General features: G+C 40.6%; 1 protein-coding gene across 4 annotated transcripts in view; it reads left to right on the top strand.

The window, feature by feature from the left end:
- Positions 1-173: 173 nt before the first annotated feature.
- The window catches only part of fryb (furry homolog b (Drosophila)), a 49,481-nt gene continuing 31,210 nt past the window's right edge, over positions 174-18,444 (top strand). The window contains exons 1-7 of one of the 4 annotated variants that reach the window (XM_018691177.2): positions 174-1,901; positions 14,357-14,550; positions 15,369-15,422; positions 15,542-15,681; positions 16,266-16,356; positions 16,745-16,824; positions 17,016-17,096. In XM_018691177.2, the coding sequence (XP_018546693.1) occupies positions 1,655-1,901; positions 14,357-14,550; positions 15,369-15,422; positions 15,542-15,681; positions 16,266-16,356; positions 16,745-16,824; positions 17,016-17,096 (887 nt within the window). In that variant the 5' untranslated portion in view covers positions 174-1,654. Of the gene's footprint in view, positions 1,902-8,440; positions 8,805-14,356; positions 14,551-15,368; positions 15,423-15,541; positions 15,682-16,265; positions 16,357-16,744; positions 16,825-17,015; positions 17,097-18,444 lie in introns of those variants that run through there. The other 3 variants (XM_018691180.2, XM_051078449.1, XM_051078450.1) reach the window with 3 other exon arrangements.

The following is an 18,444-nucleotide window of genomic DNA, read 5'->3' as shown; positions in this document are numbered from 1 at the left end:
AGTGACATTCGCCTTGAGGAATTTATACAGCTTTAGTTTCTATCTTGTGTGTAAAAGGGCTTCTATTTACGTTTTTGGAAAAAGGTTATGTAGGGAGATGTTACGACAGGCTTTTGTAACATTTCTGTGAAGCAATTTTCTGTTTAGCAAAATAGGTTTTGCAGTGTTGAGGGAGTGGGTATGTGTCTTGTTTTAGCCTTGAGAGTGAAGATTGTCTGATTTCGCCAGCATGACAGGACGCATGTAATTAGGGCGAGACAACAGTATACTGTACTTCCTGTAAGGTTTGTTTTTTGTAGATAAGGGGCATGGAGGTAATTTGGGTTTTGAGATCTAGGTTACTTCCTGGTCCCTTTTCAGGATTGGATCTAGAAAGTTTTTGCCATCAAGAATGAATTTTACCTAGCTGTTGATATCATGACATTGTGTATGGACAGCAGTTGTTTTTTAAACCAGTTCCTCAGTATTTAAAATATTTAATGTATATTGGTTTATCTGTGGTGGCAGATTTCAAACTGCTTGACAATGCCACCATAGACTTAACTTTGAAATACATCTGCTACTCAAGACAAACAACTTTCACAAAAACACGTTTTGTCTGTCTCTGTGCTCAGGATTCTTCCTGTTTGTGTTTGGCTTTGTTTCCCCTTCTGTGAAGGGGTGTGTCTGCCCTCAGTAATCCTACACCATTAACACATTGAGGTTACTGTAACTGGCTAAACAGCCTCGACCAGTGAGTACAGGGACTCCAACTTCTACTCACACCCACATGCCATGTGTTGGCTGTCTGGATCAAGTTGATGCATGCCATTCTACTGTGTTTTACTGCTGTGTGAGACAGAAATGATGAAGCAAGAAGAAAGAAACAGGTGTTTGGGAGTGGACACAAGAAAGAAATAATTTTCTCAGCACATATTGGGCTAGTTGGAAAAAGAGAAAAAAGAGTAAAGAAGACGGTGAGAGGGAGGGGGATATGAGAACCACCCAAACTTCCCAAACCACCCAATCAAACTGTGCTTTTGGAATTGGATCCCTCCCTTGTTCAACCACCTGAGAGCAGAGAAACACAGCTGTACCTCAGAGACTCAGAGAGGAGTGAGCAAGACAGAGACAGCACGAAACAAAGAACAGGTGAGAGCAAAAACAGGGCGCTCGAGGAGAAGACAGCTGAACTTTTACAGCAAAATAAAATTGCCTCTTTAACAGAAGAAGACAGAGAAATTGTGTTGTTTTTTTTATCTTAAGCAGAAGAGTGAAAAAGGGACTTGAGAAAAGTGAACCTGAACTCTCAGGAGAGCCTGTGTATCTGTAACAACAAAGCAATGAGCTCACTGTTTCTGGATTGAATGAACTCTACATAGACAGGAGAAATCTTGTTGAAACTGGATACCAAAATGTGGAGAAAAAGGAGATGAGGAAAATGAAAACAGGGATTTAAAGATTGCCTGAACAACCTGTTTAAACCTTTTTTTCAGTATTGCTTTTTGGAACAAGACTTTTTTTTTTTTTTTTTTTTAAAGTGATGTTTCTTTTACCAACAGTTTTTTCTCTGCTGAGCTAACTGTTGAACCACCATGTAGAGTCTCCTTTCTAGATCTTAGGACGGCCAGGTTTTGACAATAGACTGCCAGGAGTGGGTTGAGATAGTGGAGACATGTCTCTAGAAGATGTGAGAAGCACTGCCAGTCTCGGGGCTGAAAGCGGTGCTTCAGATCCCTGCGATGGTCAGTCTCAGAGCCAAGGTCAGGACCAGGATCTGGAGAACCAGAGCCACGGCCAGGATGGGATAGTTCTGGAGCGTATTGCCTCTCTTTCGTTGGACATGTTTGACCCCAGTGACTTCACAGGGAGGTTTACTAAATTCCAGTCCAGGTCCAGAAAGCGGACAAGGATCATCGGAGGTAGGTACAGACCAGGTTGGAATTTATTTGTTTGTTACAATAAACATGACACAAGAAGACAAGCCCAGGAGTCACTGACATGCAAAAATTTGGTTTAGTGATAGTTCTGGTTTGTTTGAATGTGAATGCTATGACCTGAGGGTTTTCTCAGGCTGGAAGTGGTGAAAAGGCTGGTTGAACATCCAGCTGAAATAATGATACTCAACTCCCCCACTGGAATGTGGGCTGGGTTTTTATCCAACTTGGGATTTGACTTTTTTTTTTTTTAGATCTCTCACTACCTATTTACACTCCCTCTGTCTCTAGTAGAGGTGATGCCATAATAAGGTTCTTCTTTGTTGTGATTTCAGGACTTGGCAAGTGTCTTTGTTGTGGCTTTTGTAGACCCTGTGAAAAGTGATACCTTCTGTGTCTTGCGAAACCAACATACAAATATACCACTAATCCTTATTCTAAAGAATGGGAAAAAGACATGCCTTTGTGGTTCTGGCCTCAGATGTAAGCAGGGTTTTTTTTTTTGGCCCAAGACCACTCACTCTTTCTCAGCTTACCTTAACTTCTGGGAATTTCATGTCCAAACACTTCCAACTGTGGGAGAACGCTAAGACCTTAAGTAGTCAGTCAAAGTATAATACAGCAGGGCATGTAGTTAAATTCATTGATGATATTACTGATTTTACTTTTAAATACATTATGTATCTACAACATTTGACCAGGCACAGTTGAATGGTCTGTCCTTAGTAAACTTGGTTTTGAAGTACTTTGAGATAGTACTACTACAGTTTTATATTTTTTCTGTGCCTTAACTTGTACCTTTCAGTAGCAGGATGATCTGTTTTTTCTGTGGGACTTGCCCTCTGTCCTTGTCTACTCTGTTAAAAATTACAATAGTATCAGTTAAATTCTCTACAGATAAACAGATAGAGGGTTTCTGTCTTTTCCTGGAGAGCCACAACATGGAGAAAATCAAAAGGAGGCTGTGCATTTTCACATTTATTAACAGATGCTGTTATCCACAGTGACCCAAACTTATGGTTTTGACAGAATAATCCTACATTCCTAGATCAACAAGAATACAGTCTGATAATGAGGAAGTAGTGAGGAAAAGCTTAGTGTGTCTTTATAATAAACCTGTGACACTAACAGGATAACAGGACATGTAAGGAAAAATCAGGAGAGGTAAATTTAAGATAATCGCGTATTAGGGCGAGTAGAGCAGAAAGGTTTTGGAAGTCATTTTGTATCTGAATATAGATTTTTTTTTCTTTGGGATTTTGGCTGAACTTCAAAAGGAGAGAGAAAAGTGGGTGTACAGCGTGAATGATGAAAGGGGAACTCTGGAGTGAGGTGGTGCCTGTGTAACAGAGTACCACCTGCACAAACATGTCTTCTAGGAAAAAAGAACAGTGACTTCCCAATAAATGAGCACATAGATCATAAAGGTCAAATTGAAGACACAAGAAATGTCATGAAATTTAACACTATGAGGCTTCTGTGCTGCGATAATGTGCATGACTGAGGCTTTTGATGTCAGGGAGACAGGTACGTCTGGCATGAAAACTACTGACACAAACACACATTCTTCACGGGAGGTATCTATTTGATCAACCCAGCTGTGTCAAGGAGATACCACTGTGTGAACTGTGAACCTCAAACACTCCCTCTGTGGTTGTGTGTGGCCATTTTGTGTGTCTCTTTGTGTATGTGTGTGTGTGTGTGCTCATCTGATGTGTTATGGTAGACCAGTTAACGCCCACAACCACATGTCAGATGAGAGAAAGACAGATGAGTAGCATGCATAGTAATTAAAGTGTAACAAATGTACTGTGATTATAAAGTGAACTATGATCTAGATCTGAAACGATTACTTAATTCAACAGTTAGTGGACTGACATAAATTTAATCAACAGTAATAACTGATTACTTGTTAAGATTTTTGAGCAAAAACATTACTCATTGCCTAGTTCCATCTTCTCCAGTGTGAAGATATGCAGCTTGTCTTTAAATGTGATAGTACACTGACTATTTGGGGTTTTGGACATCTTGTCGGTAGATGACATCACATTGGGCTATACGAAAATGTGATGACCGCTATTTTTTGACATTATAGATGAAAAGATGAATCAAAAAATAATCATCAGATTAATCTAGGGGGAAAATGTTGGTTGCAGTGGTGGGTTATCATTTTATGTTAGCACTTATGGAAATATTCTTGTAGGAACTGCTAATTGGATTTATGTAATTTGTAAAGAAATAGATGAAGCTGATCCTAAGGATTGATATTGTGCATGTTTTAATGGATTTGTATTGGCTAAAATAAAGCTAATCAAAACTCAATCCTTCCTTTACTGTTGTCTGCTGTGTTATGTCCAATTTGGCCTGCTAGTGTTCTCCTTACTGACAGCCAGGCTCCACAGTGCTAGAATTTCCCTCCATATGTGAGTGAAAATGAGTGCCTGAATGTGAAAATTATGTGGTTGCACTGGTGATTGACTTCGTTTTGACACATGGAATGGCAAATTACATGAATTTGCTAAGCAGCAGTGATAACAAATCTGTTATCTTCTCTGTCTTATTAGCAAAGAGCAGTGTAGAAAATATTCTGGTAGCAGCTTCTCATTTTTAGCAGCACTGACCCTGGCTTTCACCAGAGGCAGGTCTTATCCGCTGCCACTAATTGACGTTGATTCTGTGAGTAACTTGATGTCAGGCCAAAATGAAACTTGGCTGTTGTTTGTGTGCTCTCTGCAAATCGGTGTTAGGCCACTGCCAAATGTTTGTTTTTGATTGCATCACATCAATTTAAGGAGTCACATTCTTCCAGTTAAACTTTCACCCATACTGTATAAATGATTTAAGATGATTATAATTTTAAATCAGGGCCTTCAGTATTTGGATCAAGTGGCTCATGAAAAATAAGTTTGGGGCTGAATTAAGAAGGCTAGGTGTCAGGAAAAAAAAAGACTCTGTATTTGCAAAGGGGCCCATCTAATAAAGGTAACCGTTTAGTGTGTATCCACAGAGGCCAGATATGATTATTTGCCTTCCATTTAAGAGTGTGTGTGTTGGTGTGTGAGACCACATGGGGTCAATAGATTCTTTATATACACAACAACTCATAATGCCTTAAAAAGGAAGATTAAAGACATCTTTAATTTGAGGTTAAATGGAATGCAATGCAATGTATGTCTTGCATTTGTCTGGGCGTATGTATGAATGTGTATATGTGTGCATGTGTGTATGTATGCCTGTGTGTGTCTGTGTGTGTGTGTCTGTGTGTGTGTGGAGTCACATTCCAACAGCTGGCATGCCCAGGCCCCTGCTCAGAATGTGTGGAATCCTGGTAGGGTGTGTGTGTGTGTGTGTGTGTGTCTCTCAATCTCCATGATTTTTATTAGTAAGCTCAATAAATGTGTGTCACTCCCTGTTCAATTTGTAGGTCATGAATTTGAATAGATTTTCATATCTTGGACACAATCTGCTGTCCAACAACAGCTGCTCCCTCTTTATAAAGAGAACTAGGGCGGGATATCTGTGTTATTATCCTAGTTCAATTTGATTTCTATTAACAAAGTCCAGAATCGATTCATTTCATTTTGATTAGATTAGATAAGATAAATACCCGTGCTGCGTAAAGCATCTCTGAATTTAGGAAGATACATTTCTTCTACATTCAACAAGGGAGCAACACTCTTATAAAATGGTGTAAAGTGCAAATTATAGGTTGAATTGTAAGCACACTTCCCGGTTTAAAAAAGGGATTCACATAACTTTTTCACCAGATGAGAAATGTGAGAGTTAGGGTCAACAATCAGTAATCCTTAGAGTTCAGCTGCTTGGTGCACCAGTAAGTAAGTGGAAATTACACACAGAACTCTTACAAAGGACATTTGGACAGTTGCAAAACACATTGAAAATCTAATTTGGCTCATTTTCCTGTGATTCTTAACTTTGCTTGATTGGCTGAATTGTTTTGATTCAGTAAGCAGGTTAACACAAAGGCAGAAATTATTTGCTGATACTGGCCCAGGACTGTAATGGAGTAAGCAGAAGTTGCAGACAGGAATAGGCCTGAAGTGGTTCTCTGCTATATTTCTCCTCCTTTGAGATTAGACTGTAATTGTCTGTTAATGTGAACCAGGCCATCCTGTGCTTGGTAGCTCTCCTGTGAGCTGCAGCTTTGCATGATTCTGTATCTTCTGCACTTTCTACTCCTCCCCTCACTCTAATTTTTCTCTCCTTCTGCCTCAGTTCTCCCTCCCTCACCCATTCACATGTCCTGTGGCACTTCTGCAGTTCATCCAGGGAATTACATGATGACCCTAATTATCCACTTGTACTTCCACTCCTGTTCACCCAACCATAGCATCATTGCAGTGATGGCCATCATACCTTTCTGCTTAGAGAGACAATTGTGAGGACAGCCAAAGAACAAGAGACTGATAAAGGTGGAGGGAGATAATTTATTTTCTCTCACTTTGTCCAGTTGTCACAAACTTTATATTTATACTTAAGTTCTTTAAATGATCTGTCAAGAACCACTGCATTAAAGTGGAAGGTTAATATCACCCACAAGCAAAACTCTTGTAAATGTTGGTGTTGGCCTATTAAGCAACGTAAGGATAGAAGTAACAAATTAAAAACTGAGTGGGGCAGTAAACCATTGGAAATGTCAGGGAGGTTGCATCAAGCAAGCCCAGTTACTACATTTTTTTAGTCACAGAAGTAACACAAGCTAGGATAAGCTGATGACAACAACAGTAGCTGAGGGTTACTGTGTTGACTTGAATTGGAATGGGATGGAGTAGTTTTTGTTCCCTTACACTGTTGAGGTTTTACAGCCAAATTCAACCTCCCAAAACTTTTCCCATTTCATCAACACATACAGTTGTTTTCAGATGGAAGCAAGGTCCCTCTTACAGCTGTTCTTTGTGTATGAATACTAGTATTTCCAATCTCACCCAGACTTCTTTGGAATATCATAGTTTGGATGGATTAGGTAATGTGTTTAATTCCCTCCCCAGCTGATCCCCATTCATGTTTTTCAAGTCCTGCCTACTGGACCTTTGTTTCTAAGGGTCTTGTCCCTTTTCTCCTTCCACTTTTGAGGATGTGGAGTATTTCAGGAAGATTATACCTCCTTTGTATTTTTATATTTTTGTTGACAGGTGTTTCTATTACACCCCATTTATATCACTGAAGGTAGACTAAATAACAGAAACTCCTTTCTGTATAATGCAGTACAGTTCAACAGCACCACAAACTACATCCCCTTAAATTACCATACAGTAAACTCAGCACTTCTCTAAAACTGTTTCAACAACTAGCATGTATAGCATGCTCTTCCAATTAGTACAGACATGAACAGAATTGTTGCTGCACACCAAATTTGGAAACTTTAAAATGAAGCAAAATGTAGTATGTTACTGGAGCAGTCTCAATGTCATCCACAATTTGTCTAATTTTAAAAACAAAACATATAAAGGGGAGTAATGAGTGAAGCACCATTTATTAATATGTATGATGGCATTTTTGAACGTACTTGTATCTTTTGACTGACCCAGGGCTCAATTTTCAGTCATACTTTCACTAGGTGATATCATTTGTAGGCATGCTATTGCCTTCCATCTGTATGCTGATGACACTCCACTATGTATAAAGCCTGAAAACCTCACTAGTTTGTCCGCCCAAGAGAGTGTTTAATGTACTTTAAAAAATGGATGTGTGCTAACTTGTGTCTAAGGAATATTGCTAAAATCCATTCCTATGAGATTCAGAGACTTTGAATCCATCATACATACTTTAATTTCTTCATGTTTAATGTAATGGCCTCCTAACTGGTGTAAATCAGGAACTTCAAACTGTACAGTGTCAGACTACTAACAAAAAAGAAAAAAAGAGACCCTGTTACTCCCTCTTTACATCAGCCATGAGTTTATCACAGAATCAGTTTTAACATTTTACCCATCACTTTTAAAGTTTATTATTATTATTATTATTATCATTACTAGTATTATCATTATTATTATTTTTATTATTAGTTAAGCATGACCTCGAACACAGCTGAGACTATGATGCTGCTGACCAGTTGTTTTCTCTGGCTATTTGTTGGTGCAGCCTGCCTGTCACTGCTTCTCTCAGCTCTCATTGGCCGGGGTGGGCTTGCAGCATGCTCACTCAGCACTTATTGTGAGATAAAAGTGGAGAACAGTAATCCGGACATTACTGTTATATTACTGTTTGTCTCTTTATCTCTTTCATCTTAATTATTCCAGTATCCCTTCTTCTGTTGTCGTCATGGTCCTTCACTCAGTAGTTTTCTCCCTCCCATCTTCCCTCCCTCTATTTTCTGCGATCCCCCAGTGCAGTGCTATCTACACTATGCTTTTCTCTCCCTCCCTCTCTCTCTCTCTCTCTCTCTCTATCTCTCTCTTCCTCTGCCTTTTCTCTAAGAGGATTGGCTGCTTGCATCTACCAACATCTGTGTATCACTGTCCTGAGAGAGCAAAACAGAGAGGGGATGGGGGGTGTTAGCCAGTGAGATAGCAACACAGAGCGCAGGCAAGGCTGATCGCCGCTCTTTTTTTCTTTCTTTCTGACACACACAAACACACACACACACACACACACACACACACACATTCACTCAGCAGCAGACAGCCGCAACATCCGCATCGCTAGCTGCCCACCCGCATCCCTCTCTTCTAGTCTCCCAGTCTTTATCTCGCGGAGCATACTCTTTCTCTTGCTTGCTCTGTCCGCAACGCCTCATCCTGCCGTCCTGTCCCCCCTCTGCTGTCTGTCACCGTGGCGACATAGCCTCTGCAGCCATGGCGACTAGCCAGCAGGATTCAGGCTTCTTTGACATCAGCATCAAGTCTCTGCTCAAGTCCTTAGGAGGGAGTGAGTACAGCTAACACACCACAGTTGTTGTCACTGGCATGCCAAGCAAATGCATGATAAGTCTACTGTTGTAAAACTGACTAGTCGTCAGCACGTCCCGCAGTGTGCAGACGACACTTGATACTTATTTTGTTTTTGTATCTGTATGTGTTAGGAGTAGATGAGACTGAAAAACAGGCAGCATACAGCATGATCCACACTGTCAATATTTGGCAATGTTACGTAATGGAATAATGGAAGACAAGGGGTGGAGAGAGAAAAAGAGAAGTGCTCCAGGGGTTAGCTGAGGGTAAATCTGGCTCCTCAGCAGTTTTCTATATTAATTATACAGAACATTACTCAGCGAAATGAAGAAGTCAGTCTTTGACTTTGTTAGTCTTTGTTCCCAGCACTAAAGGGTTTTTCTTCAAAAACTCTGTCAAGCTCAACTAAAATTTCAATAATAAATGAATATGAACAGATGTGTATGTTTACATATGTTATCATTCTGTCAACCCTAGTTAATGCTCTGTTTACACTTCAAAAGACTCAGATTGCTTAATCAATTCTTCCGTCAGTGAGTCGGTGTTTAGCAAACAGAAGGTAAAGCTACAGCATGTTGCTCTGAGGCAGTCTGGGATGGATATCCAGCAGCGTCATCGCATACTGTTGCTAACTGGTCATACTGTACTTTCCCCCACTTGCAGCAGTGGGCTCATGAACCTGAGACATTATAGTAGGCAGAAAGCACCAGTGTCTTATTGCACCACTAGGACTCTAATATAGTCATCAACATGCAGCCTCTACTTTACCTTTACTGTAACATCTGTGTTTCCTTATAGCGAGTGCAGAGCTGAGCGTGCAGGCTTCCTGTTGTTGTACTCTCACAGCAGTGACTGAACACTGCTGCTGCTGCATATATGTATGGCCACTTTTTGTGCTTGTTGCTAAATGGTCTTCATGTTGTGTGTGTCCCTTTCGTTAGATACCATAAAAAAACATTCTGGCGTGTGTATGTGGTTAGCAGGGCAGCTGGGTAGAGCTAATATATTAGGTGTGAGGTGAAGGTTACTGTCAGCGGGGGTTATGCTGGTTACAGAGGAATTGCAGGGGATGTGTTGATAGTTCCCCTCAGCCATTTATGATGAAAAAAGAAATCAGAGGCCATGATGAGATGATGTGTGTGTGTGTATTTTCTTTGTGTATGTTCCAGCTTGTTTCATCTATTTCACGTGCAGGCTTGTCTGCTCCAAGGTCATGATAATGATGGCAGTCACAAGGCTAGAAAGCCAAGAAACAGACCTGATAAGTCCAAGTTAGGCTTGTGTTTCAAGCATACGTTACTTATCGAGTGAAATCACTAGATAAATAACTGACCTCATCAAGTTGAACTTGCTCCATCTCATACCAGCCTTACTGAAATATGCATATGTTGAAACAAGCTAACTCAGGTTTTAAGACAGACAGACAGGAATTTATTTATTTATTATTTTTCAATATTTCATGGTATTGATGCTTAAAAGAGCAATACTGAATTAAATTGTAAACAAAACGGTCGCCCCGCTATCAAAATAGAAACACAGTATTGTAACTTGCTGACTAAATCTATCCACTAAAGGGTTTGTTTACATCTTTAATTTGTGTAAGAAAATGAGTAGAGGAAACCTAATTCCTGAATTCTAACTGTTGAGTAGCATAATTTCTATTTTTCAGCTGTAGCAGTTTATCATGTGCCTCCTCTGACAACATACAGGTTTGGCTCTGCCAGGTCTTGTTGAGGCCGTCGATGTGTGTTTGTGGTAATTACCTGTGCTTTTAAAAGTGACTCATCGCAATCCACTCAGCCAACAAAGTGTACATGTAGTAGAGGATTAATTTATCATTTACAACACATGAAAACTTGCTGCAGTGCTTACTAATGTTACTAACATCTTAATTTCAACCTCTATATGATGACTTATGTTTGATAGCTGTTTGATGCGTCAGGATCTGTGTGTGTGTGTGTGTGTGTGTGTGTGTGTCGTGATTCATCTGCTTGTATGACGTGATGGATAAACTTGAATCTCCTTACCAGGCCTGCAATTCATTGTTTTGTCTGAAAAATGTCGGAGAATAGTGAAAAATGCAGGTTACGTGATTAGTTGATCATCAGAGTAGTTGCTAATAGAATAATTGATTAATCAGTTACCTGACACATCGTCTACTCTCATCCTTCCCATCTCCTCTGTCTAACTCTGCTTCTGCCTAATCTGTCTCTCTGGCATCTCAGTCTTTTCCTCGACATTTGCTTTCTTCTTTCTGTCTTTCTTCATCCCAGTCTTACACACAAAGTATGTTAAACAAAACCTTTCTGGAAATACAGTGTGCTGTAAACCAGGGTAGACTTGTATTGACCAGACCTGACAGATTTCTGCTGATTCATCTTTTAAAATGCAGAGTCATGCAAATGTCTACGAGGGTCGCGGGAAGTGGTCTGATGCGCTGTATTGGCAGCTCTATCGAACAACTTTACGTTCTCCTACTCTAATCTTCTCTCCGCTGACATGCATAAGACTCTCACGCACATGTATGTGCACATTCACAGGCACCTTAAATTCGTGCCACTGAGACGGATTATCTCTGTTTGGAGCCAGCCTTGAATTCACTGAATTAGATTAGTGGCATTTGCTTTGTAGTCTAACCACAGTACTTAGTTTTCCTGATATATTGGCTCTGCCCTGGGCAACTGTAATGCACACATGGGTATGTGTGTGTGTTTCTGTGCATGTGTGTTTGTGCCTCCATGAGTGTGTATTTATTTGCATGTGTGTGCACTTGTATATGAGTAGGGGTCAGTGGGAGTGGTGGGTATGTAAGAGAGCGATTGCCAGTAGTCTATATATAGCTCCTCCCTCCTCCCCCTGCGTCTCTCTCGGGGCAGTGTTGAAATTCCAACCCAACTCTTCTGGTCAGATCTCCACAAGGAGCAGACTTTACTTAACTGCTACTGATAACTAAAGGACAGCAGCAAAACCACTCTCGAAGAAGCACTTTATTTCAATACAACTTTCCAATGGGCTTCAAGGATTCCAAGGTCACGGGAGCTGTCGTACGGAGAAGTGACGGCAGGCCGGCAGCAGAGCAGAAGTTTAAGTAGAAACTGATAGTTGGTCTGTAGGCTCATATAGCTCTCAAGCATGGGGCCCTACACAGCCTCTGATCTACCCAGGCCTCTGCAAGAGCAGCACAGTGGAATATTTCTCGATCCCAGTTGGTAGAGTTTACTCGCAACGGAATAAGTTGGTTGTCTCCTCTGTTATTTTGAGAAGACACTTTGACACCGTCTCCTCCTCTGTGATTGCAACACTCTTTGAGGCATCAGGTTGTCTTCATTTGTGCAGTTTTACTGTGGCTATGGCTCTTCCGGTCTGTGGATATAGCATATCTTCCCGTTTCGGTTGAATGCGGGATACAGCTGTAATGCTGCTGTCATGAGAGTTTTCTGTCTCGCCTCAGGCACACTTCTTTCACTTTACCTGCCTATCATTTTCTGAAGGATGGAGCTTCACACTTTTAGCTTTGGTTAAATCCACCAAGCACTTAAGCCAGACAGTACTGTGATGTCTGTAGCTGCTGTCATGGTGGAGTAATAATATATAATAAAAGACAGACTTGTGTGTCTATAATCCCCCGCAAGGAATTACTTTCATTTGTTAATCATGGGAGCTGTATTTTACACCCTGTAAACTACTCAGTCTCCTACCCTCTCCCAGCGTCCCATTCCTCCTCCATCCCACTGGTTCTTCCTATTTTACCCTCCTCTTCCCACTGTTTCCGTGTCTCTGGCTGTCTGAATCATGGAAGTGCCAACTAAATGGAGCAGGGCCAGTGTCATCAGCTTCATCAAAGGCCTGGGTAAGCGTGCAGGGGTGTGTGTTCATGTGCACGCATGTTTGCATCTCGTAAGTGCTCAGGTTTCACGCAAACAGGTTGGTGTGTGTGAAACCTGGGGGTCCTGTCCTTTCCTCGGAATTAGTATCTGCTTCATGTACATCTCACCTCTCCAGAAAGGTCGAGTCATGTGGTCATGAAAGGTCAGTCGGACCTAACTGAGCTGTTAACTCACACACACTTGTCAGTTCTGGGAAATGCTCTGGTAAATTATTGCTTTGTTTCACCTTGTGAAAGAAAATATTTTTACATGCCTTGTTCTTCTCAGCATGTTCAGTGAAGCAAACCTGCAAATTAGCTCCAGTTACACAAGCCTACTCCGTGTGCTGTTGTTACAGCCATTGCTAATACTCTCCTCTAACTGTATATAGACATGTATTTGGGCTCTTTTGTAAACTGTATTGGTTGTGGTTCATTGTCAGTAACAGCAGTCCATAGTGCTTATGATTTCCACAAAGTCTTGCTTAAGCTCTCATAATGCATAGTCACTGATGCTGCGGAAATGCGTTGTTTCTTAATGTGATGAGTTTGTGCTATTTTAAGGGCATGTCAATATTCTTAGAGGCGCTTGACAGGAAATGCCCTGTGTCTCTATATCTGTCTGTCTGTCTGTTGTCTCTGACTTGTACCCCTTCAAGGCTCCAGCCACTCCCTGTCTGTCTTTCTCTGTTTTGTTTATCATTACGTCTTGTGAGAATTAATAGTGCCCAGTTTCCCTAATGATGTAATCAGAAGGCAGAAAACATGGACTGCAGAGAAAGTGTGTGTGTGTCTGTGTGTGCCCGTCCATCTGTGTGCCTGGAAAGTGTACCTAGTCAAACCTGGACACTGACTCAGCATGAATTAGTCATGGCTGAGGAATTTTAACCTTACAGAAAGAAATAATAAAACGATATGATTCTGACATGGACACATTTTATGTGTTGTTGTTTATGATAAATTAAGACAAGCACTTGAAAAGAGAAGATGTGACTGTTATGATATGATTATACAATGCAGGGAATTCCTTATATGAAGATAACAGCATGCTGAAGACTTAGAGATTGCTCTGTCAGACAGGCATAAACCAGGGATTTTCAAACTCCGGGTGGTGGTGGGGTGGTGTGGCGAGGGTTAGTGGATTGTGTGGAGGGACAGAGGTGAGGCCAAAGGTCAGGTCAATGCTGGCAAACTGAAAGCTATTGTATTGTGGCCCATTGATTTGGCTGTTTGTCAACACAGTCAGCAGTCGTAATCCTTCTCTTAGCACATAACTCAGTCAAAACAGAACATGCAGACATGATACACGTAATTTTACATCTATAAAACTATTTAGAAATCACAGAAAATAAAGACGCTCCATATGAATCCAGACCTTGCCTTAAAATCGTCATGTTTTTAACTTTTCTTCTGTATCACACTAATCCCCTGATAGTTGTGTGTACATGCATGTGTACATTACAAACAGAAATTGCTAATAGATAATTCGGCAAACTTTTCATCAGGCCAATTTGCCAGTATTCCTCTTTACATCCCCCAGATCCCCAAATTATGGGTACCTTAGTTTCAAAATTTAGAGCATTTAATATGCCTCAAACTGAGGTAAGACAAAACATAACAATGGGCGTGATAAAATATGGCTGACCTGTCCTAACTCTCTCCAGCCTCTCCAGTGGGACTGAAGCCACCACTCCCGCCAGTCAGTGGAACCTTGGGAGAGCGGAAGGGTCCTGTCGTCATGGCGCCTGTCAACGTGGACCCTGAGAGTAAGCCGGGCGAGTTTGTCCTAAAAAGCCTGTTTGCCAACTTCACCTTACTGTCCGAACGCAAGATTCGCATCATCATGGCTGAACCACTGGTGAGTGACTTTGCATCGATCTCTCATATTGTTTTGTCTCTGTTTCTCATGGCATCTCTCTCAGGTTACGGCACTTTTGACATTTTATCTGCTTGTGTTATTCAGAGTATTTGCTGACTAATTTTTTTATGCAGAGGAAGTACAGTGTGCCTTTCTCGCAAATAGTGTATACTCAGCATCCTGCCTTATTTGTTTATTAAAGAAGATCAGGTTTGACAAATATCTATTTATTTTTCTTCAGGGTCGTCAGGGGTGATACCTTGTTGACTCACTGACAAAGTGTGCCAGAAACTGCTTTTCTGGGGCCGGGAGTCTAATTAGGGCTTATTTGGATCTTCAAATAAATCTAAATGTCAGAGTACAATCTAAAAATCATGAAAGGAACATAACAAGATGAATCCCCAAGGTTCTAGTCTAATCTATTCTTAGTGAAGAAATCAGCTCTGGGCTTCAGACTTTCAAAGTTATTATTATTATTTTTTTTTTTTTCATTTTGCTGAAAGTGCAACACCAGCATAAGTTTAAAAATCTTCAGTATTTACAGGGTATACATTTTGAAGTCTGGGGAGACACAGGCAGTTTTAACAAATTCAGACAGCGCTGACACCTTTGAACAGTCTTTGGTTTTGATTACAACAGCTTTGGGGCTTGTTGCTTGAATTTGAAAGAGAGCTCAGGTTCAAACATCACCGATTAAACACCTTAAAAGAAAGGTAGGTGGTTTTGAAAGTTGGTTTGTTTGTTAGGGTTTGTGTGTCCACCTGTTCCCATCTCCTCTGACATGTATGTTTTCTCCTTTGTCTGTTCTCATCTCACAGGAGAAGCCACTGAACAAATCTCTGCAGAGAGGAGAGGACCCACAGTTCGACCAGGTGTGTGCAAATGTCATACAAACCTAGCCATAAAATTTGAGTTTATATTGAGAATTATATTAAGCTCTCACTTTCTCCTCTCTCTTTGCTCACCTTCTCCTGCTCCTCCCGCTGTGCAGCTGATCAGCACTATGAGTTCTCTAGCAGAGTACTGCCTGCCGTCTATCCTGAGGACTTTGTTTGACTGGTACAAGAGGCAGAACGGCCTGGAAGACGAGTCCCATGAGTATCGACCGAGAGCCAACACCAAGTCAAAAAAGTGAGAGAACACAGCAATTATAGAGCTCTTTTCTTCACACATCTGAGAAGCTGGAATAGATTTGGGAGGCTAAATAGTCACATACCCATACAAAAAAAATGCATATTAAAAAAACAACACAGAAAAACAAATCACCACCATATGTGAGATAGACGGGACTTCTTCACAATGTGCCTTTAAAAGATTTTATTTATTTATCCTGCTCATAAAGTTTTTTTTAAACAAATCTCAGGTATTAATGTCAGCATTAAAAACAAAACATTAGGAAACTATTATAGAACTACACAACCACTGAAAACAAACTGCACAGGTGCAAAAACTAATGGAGAACTGAGGATGTTCTCTTCGCAGAGGCTTGTTCCCACATCTCAAACAAACAGTGCCCTGAGTACACACAGTTACATGATGGCCCAGATGGCGCCCACAATTAATTGATTAATGGAAATTTAATAAAGGCAGATTTTCACGTGTGACACATTAGCGTGCCGAGTACACAGGCAGGAACACAAGTGTATGCTGGATCAACACTATTACAGTGAATGTGACAAATAATGTTTGTGTTTCTCTGTTTGTTTCTGTCTCAGTGATGAGCAACAAAAGGACTACTTACTGGAAAGGAGAGATTTGGCGATAGACTTCATCTTTTCTCTGGTGCTTATAGAAGTTTTAAAGCAGGTGAGTCTCATTCTGTACTTAGCTGTACTGTATGCCCAAATACTGTATGTGTCCTGAAACATAATAGCCTGAGTGTGTTTAACTTTTAAAACACAAAGGAAACAGTTTGACAATTTAACATGCTCTTCTTTGATTAAAAACTTCCTTGACATCAGTTGTCCAGATGCAGCATTTCTCACTCCACTTGTGTGAAAATGTCACAGCATTAAAACAAAAGCATTTGCATATTCTTGATCAAGTCATGGATTCAAGAAAATATAATACTCACCAAACATAAACAACATAACATCAACACTTTGGACACATTGTTTTAATTAACTGTTCATTTCCAACCATACAAGTCACAGAATGGATTCAAAATAATGTGCAAATTTTTCTCTCTATCCAGATCCCCCTCCATCCTCTTTTGGATGGACTCATCCAGGAAGTTATAAACCTGGCCTTCAAGCACTTCAAATACAAGGAAGGGTAAAAATGATAACATCTAGAAACACAAATAGAGTTTCTATTTCAGTGCATCGCTGTTTTCACACCAACTGCAACATGTTGACATGCAGTCATGACGTCTACATGCACGTATACACAGCTCTCACAAATTAAAGAAAAATTCTGCGCAGCATTTTCCATGGCTGATACTGATGTTTCTCTTTACCTCTTAGGTATCTGGGACCCAACACAGGCAACATGCACATAGTGGCTGACCTCTATGCTGAAGTAGTGGGAGTTGTAGCTCAGTCCAGGTACTGTAGATTATGCACAATTGTGCAAATTAATGCTTATGCTGCATGTGCGTTTGTGTTTGCATACACATAGAAATGTTTGTATATCTACAGGAAGTTAATTGTATTTGTTGACATTAAGTTTTTTTTCAGTATTGTGGATTGTATGTAACTGTGTGTCACTTGGAAGCTATTGTATCTCAAAGCTATTGAAGATGCAGTCTGTTACAGTAATTTATTCAATATCATTGCAAAATGCTACAGTTATCATTATTTTTATGCCACTGCTCATTAGGTAAGTGTGGCAATCTCATAAATGTTGTTTATTTTACAGTTTAGTATAAATCTGTATATACTGTTGGTAGAGGCAGAGTTTGTAATCCAGGTCATGTCGCAGCTGTGGGCTGGTTTGTTGGGGTGGAAAATTGAGTGTGTAGTTACAGTAGCAGTACCTGTCCTCCTCTTGACCCCATTTTCAGTAGAAATGTTGTGTGTGTTCTGTGTGCTAGTAGTCTAGTTATGTGTGTGTGTGTGTGTGTGTGTGTGTGTTGGTAAATACATTTGTGTGTGTGCATGATGGCAACTGAGGATAATGACACTCCAGATGATGGTCCTCTGTCTGTGTAATGTTGTGTGTGATGAGAGATGAGCACTGTCCCCATTTTCTAAGAGGTTATTACTGTGATGGAGGAGGTGTGGGTTCACGGGGCAGCTCAGCCGCTACTATGACACACACACACACACACACACGCACACACACATACATTCGTGCACACACGTGCCAGCTGAACCATCACTAACACAGTCATCGATCTAATACGGAATCAAAGTCAATACTTTGATATCTAGTTCATCAAATGTAGACTGTCTTCTGTGTAGATGATGGGTTTTCCACTTTATAAATCTTCTCAGTTGATTTCAAACAGCATTTACAGTCTAATTTATTTGTACTACATTATTTACACTCACAAGGATATGAAAACCTTGAGTGCACAGACAAACAATCTGAGCACATACTTTGTCCATGACACTATCTGTGTGTTTTTCCAGCTTAGTTTATGGATCATAGTATCTTATTTAAACACTCAGCACTAAACAGATAGAAGGCTGAGGACTGTTCAACTTATTTAACTGCTGTGACAATCCCTGTGAAGCATGTGCAGAAAAACACAGGCGCCCTATGAACAAGTGCTCACACACATACGCACTCCCTCCACATCACCCCTCCAGATGCCATTCTAAATATAGTCCTGCATAGCACTGTTGGTAAAATCTATCTGGATGGGTACATACAGTACACAAACACACGCACTCATGTGCACATGCAAAAAAAACATGGTGCATAGAGGAGTAAGAGTGCACATTAGCA

Source organism: Lates calcarifer, linkage group LG20 (assembly GCF_001640805.2).
Source record: "Lates calcarifer isolate ASB-BC8 linkage group LG20, TLL_Latcal_v3, whole genome shotgun sequence".
Lineage (NCBI taxonomy): Eukaryota > Metazoa > Chordata > Actinopteri > Centropomidae > Lates > Lates calcarifer.
This window is presented reverse-complemented; position numbering and strand designations above follow the sequence as displayed.